General features: G+C 46.6%; 1 protein-coding gene across 1 annotated transcript in view; it reads right to left on the reverse strand.

The window, feature by feature from the left end:
* NTN4 (netrin 4) overlaps positions 1-17,413 on the reverse strand; it is a 45,436-nt gene that overhangs the window by 27,600 nt on the left and 423 nt on the right. The window contains exons 2-3 of the mRNA XM_010008070.1: positions 17,062-17,410; positions 171-262 (exon numbers count right to left, since the gene is read on the reverse strand). Of these exons, the coding sequence (XP_010006372.1) occupies positions 171-262; positions 17,062-17,410 (441 nt within the window). The remainder of the gene's footprint in view (positions 1-170; positions 263-17,061; positions 17,411-17,413) is intronic.

Raw genomic sequence — 17,413 nt, forward strand, 5'->3', positions numbered from 1 at the left:
GAGCCGGGCGCCGGGGACGCTGTGTGCAGCGTGGCCGTTGCAGAAGCAGCTGCCCTTCACGATGAAGTCGTAGATGGCGTAGTGCAGGGTCGGTGGGGGCTGCAGGGGGGCCGGGCTGGGCGGGACGCAGGGGCAGGCTCGGCGCGCCCCCCCCCCGCCCCCCCAGCCGCACCCGCAGGTTGGTGACCTTCAGCTGCTCCTGGGCTTCCGCGCTGTACGGGTCCTCCGCGGCGTAAGGCGGCGACAGGGCTCGGTATATCACCTGGGCACAGAGACACAGCCAGGAGAGCAGACAGGAGGATGTCAGCCAGCCCTGGGGTGGGCCAGGGGTGGGGTGGCAGTGGGAGCAGCCCCTGGGAGCACACACCAGGCTTTCATGATGCTCTTCTGGGCCCTTCGTGAGTGGGGGGAGCAGCAAATCTACCTCCACCACAGCGTGTGAAAAATGAAGCCCCTTTGACCCCCTATTGTCCCTTTCCATGTGAGGTCTGGACCCTATGGGTGTCAAGTGACATTTTGTCATAACTTAAAGGAGAGGTTGGTTCTGCTGGTATATGGCGCAGGGACCAGCAGTTCTGCTGGTGATGCTCAGGTCAGGGACTCTTCATTAACCTTCCCAACCCCAGAATGGGTGTATTTTCTAACAAACAAAGCTCAGATTTCCAAATATTTGGCTTCTATCAGTCCCAGGCTGCTTCCTAGCGGAAAAGAGATTAGGTGTGGCAATTAGTGACAGCAAGCTGATAGTTGAGAAAACCGAGATAAGAAAGAATGAAAAGTGGGGGGGATTCTGAAGTTTAAACAAATACTTATCAGTCAGTCTCTATTTTAACTTTGGTCTGATTGATTGAGTAGGTAAATATTGGCTCAAGCTGAAAATTGAGAGCACTAGATAAAATAACCAATTTTCTTGAAGAGGTTTATTTTAAAGTTGTTGGTCTAGCTGCCTACAGTGAGAAATCAGAAAGAGCATACATACTTCATATAACTACCATTGGCATAAAATGACACATTTCTGACACACGTATTAGTTACTGGTATGTTCAACTTACAGTTGACACTTTCTAGATAGTTAAATAGTTCTTCACTCAACAGCCACCAAAGGCTTGATGAACTACAGTATTTATAAGCAGCACTCAATCAGGCACTTGAAGAGCATTTGAGGGCCTACGGGTTCTATGCACTGCTCCCAGCAGCAGTTTAAAACCTTTTCAAGCCATCCTGCTGCCCTGCTGATAACCATCCATGCACCAGACTCCTACAGACTGCACAGAGGTGTGTGGCAGTGCAGGGCGACTGCCACACACCTCTTACAATTACACATGGAGTCTTGCCAGGAGGTGCTGCAGGGTGCCTGGTGAGAGGCAGCGTGTGAGCCGGGCAGCACCGCTTATGGTGACCACAGCCTCCTCTCCCTAAATCTCCTCTCCCTGAAAGATGCAGCTGATACACTTCAGCTGATGAAGGCTTCCCTTTTATTTCACCAAGACTCATGTATCCTGGAAAATACTGACCAAGCTGCTGCCAGCTCGCCTGCCTGCGGGCTTTGCCTGCCAGCTGCTGCCTCTGCCAGCCCCAGCGCTGCTGGCACCGCTCCTGGCCACGGTCTGGCTTTTCTCCAGAGCTGCCAGGATCCAGCCAGAGGAAGCTTTGTCCACGCCTGGAAGGAGATTCAGAGCTCGTTTTGAAGCTGAATGGTGGCAGTGTGCTTTTCTGTGGCTCATCAGCCTGCAAAGTGCAGACACTACCAGTGGCTGGTGACAGCTGGGCTTGGGATGCGCTGGTGCCAGACGTTGTGTGCTGGAAAGCGCATCATGGCTGCAGCCCTATGCCACCACACTGCCGGCCTGCAAATGCTCCTTCCCAACCATATTCCAGCATCTTCTGCTGGAAGGACTTTGAAAAGGGAGAAGATTAACCAGGAGAGGTGGTCAGAGGGCAAGGCTGATGAGCGGTACACTCCTTGTGCCAAAGTGTTGGGCCTGATGAAGGAGATTAACAACTAGTATCACATTTCAAAAGTGTTGTGTTTTGGGTTTTTTCCCCTCTCTTCTAGGAACATACATATTTTTTTCTGCTTTCCTAAAATGAAAATATTAAGCCGATATAAACAGAAACCCAAGCAACTGCAATAATCAGGTCTTGCATCTCTCCCCAGGGCTTGTTATTTACCCAAATTTAAAAAAAGGTCATTCCGATCACATTTACTTGTTAATGGCTATGTGAACACAAGATTCTTTCAGATATGGAAAGAAAATTTCTTGGGAAACATCCAAACTGGAGACATTGATTTCCTTTTAATGGAGATGATGGAAAATGCCAGGGCTGGGAATTTTCAGTAAAAACTAGCATTTTGGGTTCCTTGCAATTACACAAATCGCATTTCAGAGAATACTTTGTTTGTCCTGATTCAGACGAGAGCAGAGAAGGAAACACATAAATGGAAACAATTCATGCCAGATGCAGCTGCAGTCTTTCCTCCCTCCATTTTCAGTTTTTCTTGTTTACCTGTTTAATGCACGTGACTGATGCTTGCAGCTCTAGCAAAGACAATCACAGTGAGGAAATCAATAACCCTGAGCTCCTTCATGTTGAGAGGGTTAAATCTTGTCTTTGTGGAATTCAGGGGGAGTAATGCTGCTGATTTCAATGGAGCCAGTATTCCTGCTCAGGCCCTAAGATGTTACAAACACTTCTTTTTATGGCTACTTGAAAACAGTGATGCTAAACATGAGCCCTACCCGTAATTCCCAAAGGCTGTGGGCTCCCAGCCACTACCCATGGCTGCCCCATATCACTGTGGCTGTGCCTGGCAACCCCAGCTCCTACTTCTCAGCTGTGCTGGGCAGCCCTAGCCCTGGCTTCTGAGCTGTGCTGCACCCTGTAGCAGTGAAACACAACAGGGTGAGCCTGGTCTCACTGCTTCCAAGACAGTAAACACCCTCATCCCTCTGTCCCAGACACTAGCTCTGCTTTGATGAAATACAAACCAGTCATTATAACATGTAGGATGCCATACAAGCAGCAATTCTCTGCTCTGCTCCAGCAGCTTGAGATGGAGCCCCCAGAGGCTGCATAATAAGGTCAAGGACATGCTCCCCAGCAGGCTTTCCCTGTTGAGTTGTTAACCTCACTGGTTTATCCCAGCCCATCTCAGGAGACAGAACATCGCTGCAGCCACACTGCCCTCATAGAGCTGCTATGGGTCAGCACCCCTGTGCTGCCCAGCCCCCCCAGCCCCATGTACACAGATGCCAGCTTTCCTGCTTTGACCTCTCCTTGGACTTTTTCATGGCATTTTTCCACTAACAGCACCGGTCCAGGGCTGCAGCATCCTATCTCTGAATGAGCCATGCTCAAACCTGACTGGGTTTTCACACTTGCGGTTCTGCCAGCAGCCCCCAGCCACCAGTTAGAAGCCTTCTCAACAAAAATATTTAGTTTTCATAGTGCAGAGGAAGCACATAGGCAGGATTTGAGAAGAATGTTCTGCCGACATGCATGTGCATCTGACCGTGGGGTTTTCTAAGCTCATCATCTCCCCAGTACCACTTGGGCAGTGCTTGGGTCCTGCTGCCCAGTCAGGGGCAGCTGACTCCTCTGATCATCTCTGTAGGGCCACTGGTCCCCAACTGCTGGTGGTGATGTGCCCAATCCACAGCCAGCATTTTCTCCTCCTGACATCTTCCTGAAGTCCTCCAGGTTTATCCTGCTAAAGCCACACAGAAAACGTGTTCCAGGCACAACCTGCACTTGAGAAACTCCCTCCAGGAGCTCTGCTACCACAGTTATGGTCTTGGCTGACACGGGCACATCATGTCAGTTTTTAGCCATTGGGGCACCCCCTCTGCCAGATACAACAATGGCAGTTTCCTCCCACCCCTTGGGGAAATTGCTGCCTGCGGATCCATCAAGTCCATTAGTCCTCCTCCCCCAAAAGCACTGGAAGAAGCCATGTGCAAGGGTCCTACCAAAGAGCTGGGTTGTGATTATACAAGGGAGATAAATAGCTCAATGAGGTACAGGAGAACATCCTTTCTGATAGATGATGCCATTCCTGTTTTCACAGGGTGAGGCCTCTGCCAGGAGGTAACACTCCCTTGGCGGTGGAGCAATGGCAGAAGAATCTGTTCATCTGTATGCAGCAAGCTTCACCAGGAAGCACCCCACAGTGGCCAGACCTCCAGCTTCCCCATTCAAGTCTGTGTCCATGTATATATCTTATCAACAATATGTCAAAACCCAGCATTACAATGTCAGGTAGACAGACTGACTTCTCCTGGTACTCAGCATCGCGTGTAATAGCAAAGGGTGGGAGGTCTGGATCTTTACATCAGCAGCTCATTAGTGCACACACCAATTCAAAATGTCTGTTTTATAGAGCAAGTAGGAAATAATAAACTGAAAACTCCAAACTCTTCTTAGCTAGACATGCCATAATTTATCCAATCAGAAAGGTATTTTCATTCCCAGTGTTTCTGGCTTGCTAGAAATCTTGTGATATTTGTGATTCTTCTTAAACACAGTTCCAGGAGCTGAATCTTTATCTCAGCTTCCATTTAAAACTAAGTATCTAGCAATATCTCATATCTGGGCAGCAAATATCAGAAACCAGGAGGCAAATAAAAAGAACCTCTGTCTTTAAAATAAAATATCTAGTATTTGGGGTAACGTTCATTCCACGTCACATGGAACTGTGCTGTTGGATCCCCTGGCCTATAAATGCAACCTTTGCATAAAGCAACATCAATAGAGAAGTGACTTAAAAGTTACCCAGGGCTTTTTTTGGTGGGAGAGAACTCTTTATACACAGCTAAACAGGAAATGTAGACTGCAGTCCTTCAGTGAGGAAATGCCATGTCTATGCCTCATGAGGGTTGGGCTGATCCGACCCTTCTGGTGGGATGCCAGGTGGTGGCAGGAGGGAGCCCACTCCATTCCCAGGGGAGCAGGAGCAAAGAAGCTGCCCCAGAGCACCTTGCACATGCCATGGAGCAAAAAATATCTTGCTCTTCAGCCAGACCACTCCAGGTTTGGGCACATCATTACACAGACACCCTTTAATAAATTTCCACAGCATTTCAGTTTCCTTACAGGCTGCCACAAGCAACTCTTGCTCTGTTGATTACTTAATTTTGTCTTAGTGGTGCAAGAAGCCTTAGCTACTTGCACGTCTGCAGAGGCAATAACGTAGCACTGTATATAAATAAAACGGTGGCCATGAACACGGTGCACTCAAGTAACTGCTTGCACCACAGTGACCTTGGTTTATAAATATATAAAAGTCCCCTTGCAAGAAGTACCCTAGTATGTTTACACTGAAGAGGCAATGAAAGGACATCTTTATATATATCCACAGTGGGAAGGAAAATGCTAATGAGTGATGCTGAGAGCAACAAAATAGGCTCTGAAGTCAAAGTTGCCTGAGGAAGTCAACAAAACCAACAAAAGATTTGCCACCAGCAAAGCCTTATTGATGAGTCATGGGCACATCTTGGACTGCTGGAGTCTCCACTCACTGCAGTTGTAGGGGCCAGAGCTTTGTCAAGATACAAGTGTCCACAGTGAGAAAAAGGGGCCCTTTGGGTTGCAAATGCCCACAATATTGAAGAGAGGCATGATCTACAAGAAGGATCTTTCTCCTCACAGACCTTCAGAAACATGCACAGCCGCAAAGCCACAGCCCCTGCACACACGCTCCTTCCCCAGGTCCTGGTGTCCAGCCAGTGGTGCCAGGCTCCAACCTCTAACTGGGACCCCAGCCTCAGCCACAGCTTCTCCCCACCAAGCCTGGAAGGCATCACAAAATTACACTACTAGTATATTACAGATAGAGGGAACAAATGGACAGGAGGCTGAAGAAGGATATACACGTGGGAGTAGCCAACAAACGGGAATAAAGAGGAAGTAAAAGCAATAGACAAATATTAAAAGCATAAACACATTTTTTTGTTTGTTTTAAATGAAAACCAAGGTGGTAACACTGCATGAAGTGGTCTGTGGTTTCTTTCCAACAGAGAACAATGGACTCTACCCTGCATCATCCAACCTGGATGCATGGAAATGCATCCATAAGCACTCTACAATAATGACCTACCCATATTAGTGACTCACCTGTTTGGCTCATGGGCATTTGATAAATTAAGTAGCACTTTATTTGATTTTTCCTGTTGGTTTTATGGCTTTTGATGTATTTTACAGGAACATAGAGGAAAAAAATACTACGAATAAAATGAATGTAAGGTTTGCTATCTTCTCCAAACAGTGAGACAGCAAAAGCAATGGGAGGCATGCACCACCTTACAAAAGGGTGTGTGGTGTCTTGGTAAATGTTTAACAGAAAAGTTAAGGTTTACATTAGGAATCTGCAGTGTCTCTTGGAATGCAGCCACTAAATAAATGTGGCTCATTTGCCTGTATTATGGGGCCCTGTTGAATCTCCATGTCACTGGAAGCTATCTGGTTTATTTAGCGCCTGGACAACACTCTGAAAACATAGGCTATAAAGGCAGTGGTGGAGCTCTGCCAGCATGTCTAGGACCTCATCCCTTCACCTCCTGAAAAATCTCCCTTGATCCCGGCAGGCAGCCGAGGTTGGCACTGCCAGGTGCTGGGGCTGAGGGGAAGGGGAGCCCTCGTCCCCCACCTCCTGGCCTCGGTATCTCCAGCTGTGTGCCCAGCACTGCCTCACGTCTTCTGGTGCCCACAGGCCCAGCTGTTGCTGGCAGCCACATGCAACGACAGCCCAAGCTGGGATGCTCCATGCTGCACCTGCTGCCCAGTACCCCTCGACCACCCCCAGCCACTCTGTGCCTGAATCCCTACCCCCACCTCCCTCCACAGCCCACTTAGCCCACCCAACAGCCCAGGCCCTTTCCTATAGGGACCACCCAAAAGGGGAAACTCCTTTTAGCCTTGGTTGGTCTTGTTCAGAGAAGCTTAGCTGGGAAATTTTATTGGGCCAATTAAGTTTTCCTTCTCAATACATGCAGAAGTTACAAGAAGTAATTTCTCTGGGTGTTACGGAAAGTTCACAGGGGGCTGATTTGAGGAAATGGGCAATTTAAAAAGTAACAATGATGCAACATTTGTGTGTCCACCAGAGCTTTCTATAACATCAACTTGCCACTGTGTCTGATTTCAACTTCCACCCAAGAAACTGCAATATTACCATAAAAGACCGATTAGACTTCTCTTTATTTCACTTGTGAGGGCAGTTGGATGTAAATTTAGCTGCAGAGATCCAGCACCAGCCAGGAGCTCCTGCTTCAAAGAATGTGTCCCCATACCTCTTTCACTCACCCCTGCTTGGTCAGCTCGTGATGTTGAGGAGTCTTGGAGCTGATATCGCTCCATGCTCATCCTCCTACCACTTCCCATGGAAGAGTAATTAGGGACAATAAAACCTAAGGCCCAATAAAGCATGCTAGAAAGACTGAGGTGAGACTGTCTTACTGTATTGTGAGGATGGCTTGACTTTCCAGGTTTACTGTGCTAAGCAGTGGTACCCATGGGGAACAGCAACAGTCCTACCTGCCCTGGTGCCTTTGGGGTCCCCTTTTTACAGCAGGAAGCCTGTGGGTCAGGAGCTGCCTGGTTCAACAGGGCTCCTGGGCTGCTGCCAGTGCAGGAGCAGCTCAGCTAACCCATCTGTCAGTCTCATTGCCTAACCACCAGACTTAGAGCCTAAAACAACCAACATATTCCCTGCCAACACAGGTTCTCTGAGGCAGATAGATACCCTGCAGACAGTCTTTTCTTGTCTCCCAGTTTCAGTATTGAGGGCTCAAACCCATGCTGGCATTCTATGATTCTACAATTCTATGATTTTCTGCATCAGTGTGGTCAACATCTGCCAGACTTTCTTCTTGGCTCTTCCCGGAGACAAGGAAATCTTACAGACTTCATGTATTACCTCCCCAAACAAAAGACCTTTTAAGAGAGCAACCCATGCACATTTCTGAGATATGCTCATTGTGCAGTGGCCCTAGGATAAAAAAAAATACTTTTTTGCAGATGTTGTAAATAATGCACATGGTGTGGGAAGTTTGTTAGTCTAAACTGGGCAGGAGTCACCCACCAGCTCCTCTAATATACTTTGATTTTTCACCTGTTAGACCAGGTGGACTGCAGGGAAGAAGAGGTCTGACCATCCCCTGCATTGGCACTCATGGTGTGCACTCCAGCATCACCCAGGTGAGATGAAACAGCAAGAGAAATTGGGAAACCTGACTTGCCACTGCAGAGAGGTGACTGTCAAAGACACTAAGATCACAGTGGGCAGTAGAGCCTCTCTTTCCAGCCACAACATGAAGCACTCTGTCCACATCCCCAAGCAATGGTGAAAGAAACCCACTGTGAATCACCAACAGTAGCCCCTGAGCTCCTCAAGATGCTGGAGAAGTGGCACTCCTGCAGCTGTTACAGCTGCTTCATGTATTTTGACAGAAGACAGCATCTGGCCCATTCTTAGAGCCCTTCTGCAATCTTTTATAGTGTATCCAAAAGTTCAACACCCAAAAGTTACACAATCTTACAATGAATTCAGGAGGAAAATCAAACTACTTCAAGTACCTGGCCCTTGTGGGGTCCTTGACAAGTTAATTTATACCATGGCAACTTTTATCTTTTGAGAGACTCAAGGCATTCTTATGCCATTCTCAAAGTCAAGAAGCTGCATGGGATGAGCTCTTCCTGATGCACAGCAGCTGGCTGGTGGGGGGCTGGAAAAGGCAAGAGGAGAACTAGGAAAGAGCCTCAGGATTTCTCCAGGATTTTTGACATATCTGGCAATAATCAATCAGATGAGAGGCATCTTCTCAGCTTCCTTTCAACATCCTGCTGCACAATTTCATTAGATGAAAATGAAACACTGCTAGGTCATGCCTGTCTTTGTGCAGATGATGATCAAAGATGTAATATTCTTACTAGAAAAATTTCCCTCTAGCTCAAAACATTTCGTTTTCTTCAGCTCTGGTTAACAGTGCTTCTCCAATAATTGATAGTTTATTCCATAATGGCTTTATTTTGCATAACCACTACTTTCACTCATCAGACAGATAAAAATGCTCAGTTTCTTGGCTTACAAAACCCTCCAGATGCATGGTATCATCAGCTATGCACTATCAAGGAAAATAACTACTGCTTGTTTCTCATCTTCAGAATCACCGTTTCCAAGGCTGCACTATCCTGCATAGGAAGGTGAACCAGCACATTTCATCTGATGATATGAAGAAGTCCTTTGGCCCATCAGTAAGAAAAATGGTATTTAAATACTCTTCCCTCCAGCAATGCCCCTCCTTTCCATACTCCCACAAAGATTTATGTTCTCAGCCTTGGCCTGCCAGCAGTACCTGTCGTGCATATGGAAGACGAAGAAAACCTGGAGATAATTCCACAGATCCAGACAGAGAAGTGGACTTGCTTGTTTGTGAGACAGCTTTTTCCTAAGTAAAGCTGGCTCACTCCCCTGAGCTGCACAATAACCCCTTTAAGAGCTTCTGAGCACCACTGCAAAAACCTGCAAGGCAGCAGGTTGGCATTTCAGTAACTGCCACAGCATTAAGGATCAAGGGGGTTTCTTTTAGCCTAAGAGTAACCCCATTGCATGAATAGTTTTCAGTTCCTCTTGTCTGGAATGAAAAGGCTTTGTGTCTATAGAACTGGCTGCTTAAACCATCCAGTTACCATGAGCTACACTTAACTTTAGGAAAAAAATAATACCTGCCTGAATTATATGCAAATACACACCCTCAAATATGTCATGAGAAGCACAGCTATAGATTTTGACAACACCAATGAGGCAACAAGGGATGCTGAGGAGAGACCGGTGATAAGAGAGCCAAGGCATATGTGTCTAGTAAGTTTGATTTTGGACATTTATTTATTTTCTTCCTGGAAATGTTTCCCAGGGAGAATTTGAGGACTTCACCATTTATGTAGGATTTTGAACATCAGTAGACTGAATATCTCATGCTGACACACATTGTGCATGGCCATTTATCTCAGATTAAGTCCCCACGAGCTTTTGATCCAAAACTTGTGAGATGTGTCAATTCACTCCTTTAGGTTACACACTTCCCATGTAACCAGTTCTATCCAGGAATCCCAAAGAGAAACATGGCAGCCCTACTTCCCAGCCAGCAAACTGGGAAGTGAATAAGTAAGCCAGTTCTCCCTTCATGTCAAAAATGAAGTGTGAAATGAAGCAGTGGGGTGCAGTGCCTGAAGAGAGGCTCTGGCTGCATCACTGAAATCCCATGGCACTTTTCTCAAGGGAAGCAATAGTCCTGCTTACAAGGCCAGATGCCAATTTAGAGAATTAAATTCTGCCTACCCAAATTCCTCTTGTTTCATATGGGTACAGTGCTCTTCACTTCCTACATAAGAAGTTTGGAAAGGGTCTCCTGGAGCCCTGGGACCCATTCCCTCCTGCTGCTAGCAGCCTTACAATATACCCCCTTTCACAGACTGGTCAGGCTCCCCTCGAGGAATAATTTGTTTTAGCCATAATTGGAAGCTCATCCAGAAGCCCTGATCCACAGTTGTTAGAAACTTGCTGTTCTAAATGGGGGACTGCTGATATGCACTGTTAAAGTCTGGCTGTGCTCCATCCCAGAGGCGGCTGCATTTCAAGAGCTGGCCAAGCAAAGGGCCAACCTCTAAGTGCCAAAAGCACTGGGAAATCCAGGGAGAAAAGGAGACAATGAGACCTTCCCACGGGCTAGCTGCAATGGAGAGAACCATGCAGAGTACCACCAGGCGGGCTGGAGAAACATCTTGCTCCTTGCATGCCCTGGTCCTCCAGAGATGCTCAGCACCTGGGAGGCCCAGCAAAGGGACATGTCACTCCTTTCATACTGCCCACAGGAGAAAGGGAAGGATTTGTCACAACCTGGCCCCGAGATCTAGCAATATAATCCCTATAATCTCCATACACAGAAAACTTAAAAAGTAGGTGCCAGTACCCAGAAAACAGCAGTTGTGTTGCTCTATCCTGATTGTGACCAAACTCTAGAAGGAAAGTATCTTTCATAGTAAAATTCCCCAGAAACCAAAGGTTTGTCTCCACATGTGCCCAGAACTGCTCTCATCTCATGTCCTCCCTGGCACAGATCAAAAAATAAGCTCAGGTTTTCCCTTTTCCCCTGAATGCCCTTTTTTGCTGACCCAATTTTTAAAGGTAGAAGCTCTCTCCCACCACTCTGTATTAAAGGCAGGGGAAACCCCACACAGGGCTTGGGAAGACAGGCTTTGATGCTGGGGGCAACAGTTGGGTTGCTGGAGCCTAAGTTGAGAGATAGTAGGGGCTGACTGGCTGGTAGGAGGGAAGCATCCTGCTTGGCAGGCACACATCCCAGTTGGCTCTTACGAACCGTCCCCAGCCACCCTGCACTCAAAGGTCAGATGCTGCAAACCCAGGGTTTCTAGGTTCCTACATAATTTCATTGACTCCAGATTGACTTTGTTTACAAAGTCTCATTAGTCTCATTAACTACTTGCACAGAAATAATTGTTTTATGTGCTTATGAAATAATGATCCCCATGTCTCACTAAATTCACCCACATAATGCAAAGAGTTGGGCTGGGTCTGGCCATCACCCTAGGCTCCTAGATGAACAGACTCTTTTTTTCTGCATTTCTGTACAGACCCCAGGAATTAATATTTTCCCCAAACCAGAATTATCAGGAAGATGCTGTTAAAGAGTTGTGATTTGTTTTGGTTTGTGGTTGTTGTTTTTTTTTTCCCTAAAAAATGTATTTATACAAACTGTAGAGACAGAACATGAAATCACACTTCCCTAACTGTGTCCTCGTGTGTCCTGAACACTGCTGAACAACGGCCAGGGTTGCTCTTTCCTTCTCATCAGTTTGGGCCTTTGTTTCCAAAGTGGCACAGGATGATTAAAAAAGCAATTTGCAGACCTCTAATGGGCTGATGTCCCAGGCTGTTTTGAGGTTATTCTTGCATATTTCCTCAGGTTCTTTGTAGAGTCCCAAGTCCTGCAAGTGACTGAACTCCCATGACCCACAAGATTCTTGGAGGATCTCAGAGCAATGGAGATGTAGCTTCAGTTAAGGACAGCAATGTGATGAGCTTAAAATCAAGTTTATTCAGGCGTAAAAGACAGGCAAAAAAAAAGTACAAAAGCTTCTAGGCTGTGACAGAGTGTTTCTGCAACCCAGAACTAGGGCTCCAAAATAAAAATTACTGAGCATCTTTAACTCCTGTTTGTGTCTGTGAGTGTTACAATCCCTCACTGTCTATCAGGGCCAAACTTGTGAGCAGCAGGACACAATTTACTTCTTCTCTACACACCTAATCTCAGGTAGAACCAGTAGGACCGGTGTCCAAATCCTTAAGGAACAGAAGTAGACTGCATGCAGTAACAATGCACGGCAAAACACATGAAGGTTTTTCTGCTACAGAGGCACATGAGATCAATAAAATGCTCAATAAGATACACACCCCACAGTAAAACAGTGGTATGTGATGTTTCAAAAGTTAAAAGCACATTAGAATTTGTTGCTGGAATAAAATCAAGCTGCAGATACGCCTCTCCTATTAATAGCAAACAGCAACAATAGCTGAGGTCTCCCAAGTGATTCATTAGCAGTATTCTGAATAGATGAACACTCAAATAAGTTACTAATTTACTAAAATCTTGTCAAGGAGACTCTGCTTCAGTAAGTCCTTTTATCCTGGAGCTTGTCTAAATGGGGACACTCAGGCGAGCTAATCTGAATTGACCACAGATGGGAATGTAAAGTGAATGAGATAATTGCATTGCAGAGTGGACAGTCACTCTTGCTCACAGTTAAAGAATTAACATCTGCTGAGGGCTCCTTGTCGATGAGTCCTTAATAATGATCAGATTAGGCTGTAAAGGAAGAAATATTAATATGATCTGAGCTGTGGGAGGGAAGACAGCCATTTATGCATACTAATAGAATAGGCACTCCTGTCTGAGCTTGACACTGACAGGGTTTATTTTTTGCATCTTGTTTACTTAGATCAGATTATGTTTGGCTCATGAATCCAGTTCTAATTTCCCTTGCAATAACGTGGCTGAAGGGTTACACCATGGAAAACAGTGGAAATACTCTGGATTTGTAGCACAAATGCATGATCCAGGCTAAAAACTGGGCCCTAGCCTTCCTCTTATAACACTGATAATGTAAGACCAGCATTTGGAGGTTCTGCCTACTAAATGAACCACTGCTGTGAAACGATTAATTCACTAAATTAAGCATGAGGGAAGTCTTCAGTGACCCTTCTGCTTGCAGCAGATCTGAAATTATTCCCTGTCAGGGAAGGAGTTTCTCCTTCCCTTCATGTGTTGCATGCCCGACCCTTCAAACTGGCAGATGCTTGAAGCTTGCTGGAAATGTAGGTTGGCTGTGCTGAGGTTTCCTCCTCCCTCCCACTTCTTCTTCACCCTCCAAGCACACACCATTCTCCCAGTACTCTTCACCACCCTGATTCCACCACCGAAAAGGGAAGCCCAGAGACATACTACTACACAAGAAAGCTGGAGGGTGTCTCCCTCCCAGATACATTTCAGCATCTTTCATTTCTCCACCAGCTCTGAGCTCTGGATCCTGGAAACAAACCCAGAGGCTTGGCAGCTTGCTTTCTGTGCTATTATAAATCTCCTCAAAAGCAACATCATGGCAAGTTGTGAAGAGGGAGGATTTTTGTCATAAGAGCTGAATGAGTTCATGAGGCATCTAAGGAATGACTCATGATGAAGTGGGCAGAAGAAATGTAAAAAGCCTGATCCTTCTTTTCAATAAAAACTGAAGCAGATACACCTTTGCTCCAAACTAACAGGTGATTAAGGCTGCAAGCCTCTGAGTACTATGAGCTTCTGCATGCTGCTACCTTGAAACGGGGCTCGCGGGCACCGTGATGATTGGCAGAAATGCAGGTGGATCAGCATGGCCTTTGCCGAGAGCTAAAGCCAGAAACCACCAGCCCAAACGGCCACAGGTCTGTGCTGGGTTCCAGTGCTGTTTGGGGTGAGTGGCCACCTCCAGAGGCCTCTCCTGAGCTTTGCAAACTGCTCATCCAGAGCGACTGGCAGCAGTGACAGAGCTGCCAGCAGCATGCAGAGACCTCACCGTGCTGCAAAACCCTGCAAGCCCTGCCTGAAAATGCACGTGTGGCATTTAAATGTTGGAAGTGGGAGAAAGGTGTGTATAGAGAGTTTGGATCACAGCTTACAGTTGTTACACCACAGTTAAAAAACCCCCACAAAAAAAAACCTCTACAAATTTAACCAAGAAATCCAGTAGCACTTGCAGAATTTATGCTTTAAAGGAAACAGTGGCAACTGAGCTACAATGAAATAATACTCTTCTGACTTGGACATTTCAGATGACTGCATATTTGAAACCACTGTTTCAAGTGAAATTACTGTTTCCATATGTCTGAAATTAGGTAGTACTGAAAGTGGGAGTAAAGCACAACATAACTCCAAACAGAACACAAAACTCTGATGTTTCTTTAGGTGAGATACATGTTGCTATTGGCAGTTACAAGTAATGGCTGGAATGTAGCACACTGTAATAAATTAAATGTGATATTTGCTAAGCATGCAGGCTTGCCATCTGGTCACCAGAAAGCTGCTGTTCCTATTTTGCAGGTAAAAAGTGGTGTTGAAGTGCAGAGACCTGAAGCATGACATATAAATAAAATCTTACAAGCCTCAGCCCTCTGAACTCAACATTTGTTTGAAACTTGGAATAATTAAATTATCTTGACTTTTATAGCTTCTTTGCAATAACACAGACTAAAGCCATGCCAAAAGAAGAGATCTCACAGAAGCAAGCCTAGTGAACAGCCTCTTTTTGCAGCGTGCTACTGCAGATGCATCAAACACCACCAAATTCCTTTCCTTCTTGAGAAAGGCATTGCTTTCTACACACGGCATTGCTTTCTTCTACAAGGAAGACCTCGATCCTACTGTTCCCATGCACTGCCCTGACCTACACAGGAGTCAGCCCAAGGCTGAACTATGTACAGGTTGTCGCCAGGCACAGCCCCCATCCTGGTGTGCAGGTGACCACACTGGGGTGCTGGCTACAGGAACCCAGCACACACAAGGCAAACACTGCCCTGAATGATGCTCTGGGTTTTTCACCCCTGAGAACAATCACTGGGAAAGCTGACAAAGAAGCATGCAAGTCAGAGTACCCCAGACATGGCCTGCTGCCTGTCCCAAGATCTATAGAATTCAGTCCCTGCCCTGTATGACAGGCTGGCATAGCCTTATGATTCAGGTGGTGTAGCACAGAGGCTGACAGAAGAGGTGAGGGCTTGAAAAACTCCCAGCAGGGTACATCCATCACTTCTTTTGCAGGTCTTACTTTGTAGTTAGCCCCAGTTCAGAACCACAGAATGGTCTGGGTTGGAAGGAACTTTCAAAGATCATCTAGTGCAACCCTCTGCCATGGGCAGCAAGATCTCCCACTAGATCAGGTCACTTAAAGCCCCATCCAACCTGGCCTTGAACACTTCCAGGGTGGGGGTATCTACAACTGCTCTGGACAACCTGTCCTAGTGTTCCATCACCTACATCGTAAAAAATGTCTTACTCATACCCAGTCTAAATTACTTTCAGATTAAAACTGTTGTCTCTTGTCCTATTAGAACAGACCCTGGTGAAAAGTCTTTCTCCATCTCTCTTTTATACCCCTGTAGATATTTCACTGTTAAAGGAAGTTCAGGCAGCTTTTTGGGGGCAGAGGAAAGGGAGGTAGGAGAAGAGAGGAAGATAACAGTTTCTCTTACCAGCCATCCGATTAAAACTCTTTGCTGGGCTATGAAATACCCATCCTGGATCTGTCTGGAAGGTGTGGAGATCCTTGTTTCTGAGCTGTTGACAGCACAGAACAGCTTCTCCTAGAGCAGGACATGAGCTTTCTTCCAAGATGCAGCAAAGAGGCACACTTCGGTGAATAAAAAGTTCTCAGTGCCTCTGCAGAGTGGATTCCCAGCCAGACCATGACTAGAACTAACACCGAATGACTGCAAAAGGGTCTGAAGAGGTGATTTCTCTCAGACATGAATGCTGGGCTGTCCAAGAACCAAGCTTTCACCTCAAAACATGTTATCAGCAGAATCTAAAATTATATAACCTGATTCACTAAGCAAATTTGCTCTGTTCTCTGTGTTAGGTCAGAGGGCAATTTCAAGTTTGATTAAACTTTCAGACAAGCTCATTAAATCAGGCCACTAGAGGGAGCAACCTTTCAAATCCAGAACTAGTCAGTGGGAACGTGTCCCCTCGAGAGGGGAGGACAGACCCAAGACCAGGCATCCCTGGGACGAATCTCCAGCACCACGGGACACTCTTAGGCACCAAAGGGAAGAGTATTGTTGGCAGCACCTCCAGATGCTATTCCTGATACTGAAAACAATTTATTTTTTTTTCCAGTTATAGTTTTCCTTTTAGCAAACGTGGTGCTTTTCTTCATTTTTTCAAGCTCTCTTCACATAAGCGTGCAGAGAAAAACAAACAAACAAACAAACAAAGCCACCAGGTATAGGTTTCTTAATTACCTGGCTAATCTGGTTTATGGGAACCATACTTCACTGTTATCAGGAGCCGTTTTGACTGGTTACATCCTCACTTCTCAGTGAAGGTGGTCACTATTAAAAGTGAAGCAGGTGACCATTAATTTTAAGGCAGCTGCATTTTGGTCAAGCTCGGATTGATTTGCATTACCCTGAAACCACATGACTGCAAGGTAGGGAGAAGACCTTTGGCTTTCCTGAGAAGTTGGCAGCACCACCTCATGGACAGTTGCATGTGCGGGTTCCACTGGGTGAGAGGAGCTTTTAGGAAAGAGGGGAGTTACGAGCTCAGCAAAGTGAGGGGCAGTGCAGTGTCTACACCACATTGGAATGAATTGTGTTAATTCACCTCCTGAAAAAATTTCTAAGACAAGGGATGCTGGTGCAGTAAAATAAGATGGGTTAGTGCTGAAGTGGAAACTGCAGAAGGAGAGAGGGCTGGAGAAAGGGCTTTCTGTTCCCGACCCAGCAAGACCTACCTCTCCTCCAGTGCAGGGGAAGGGACTTGAGTATCTGGAAGTGCAAATGGCTCCTCTCTGCCTCACGTCGTCCTCCAGCCCGAAGGTGGCTGAGCAGTTAGCAGCAAAGTATTTGTAAGGCTTCCACGTCTGGCCGAAGTCCTGGGAGCGCTCCAGCACCATGGCGGCCGGCCTGGGCGACTTGAAGACCAGGATCAGGTGAGTGAAGTAGAAGGTGGCTTCGAGGTCCAGCCGGATGGTCTCACGAGGGGCGTCCTGGGCTGCCTGCCACCAGGTGCGGGGCAGGCGGAAGGGCGAGTCGGCCATGGCGGCGGGAGGGTGGGCCAGCCCAGGCTGGGCGCCACTGCACCTG

The sequence above is a fragment of the Chaetura pelagica genome, unplaced genomic scaffold (assembly GCF_000747805.2).
Source record: "Chaetura pelagica isolate M959 unplaced genomic scaffold, ChaPel_1.0 scaffold50, whole genome shotgun sequence".
Lineage (NCBI taxonomy): Eukaryota > Metazoa > Chordata > Aves > Apodiformes > Apodidae > Chaetura > Chaetura pelagica.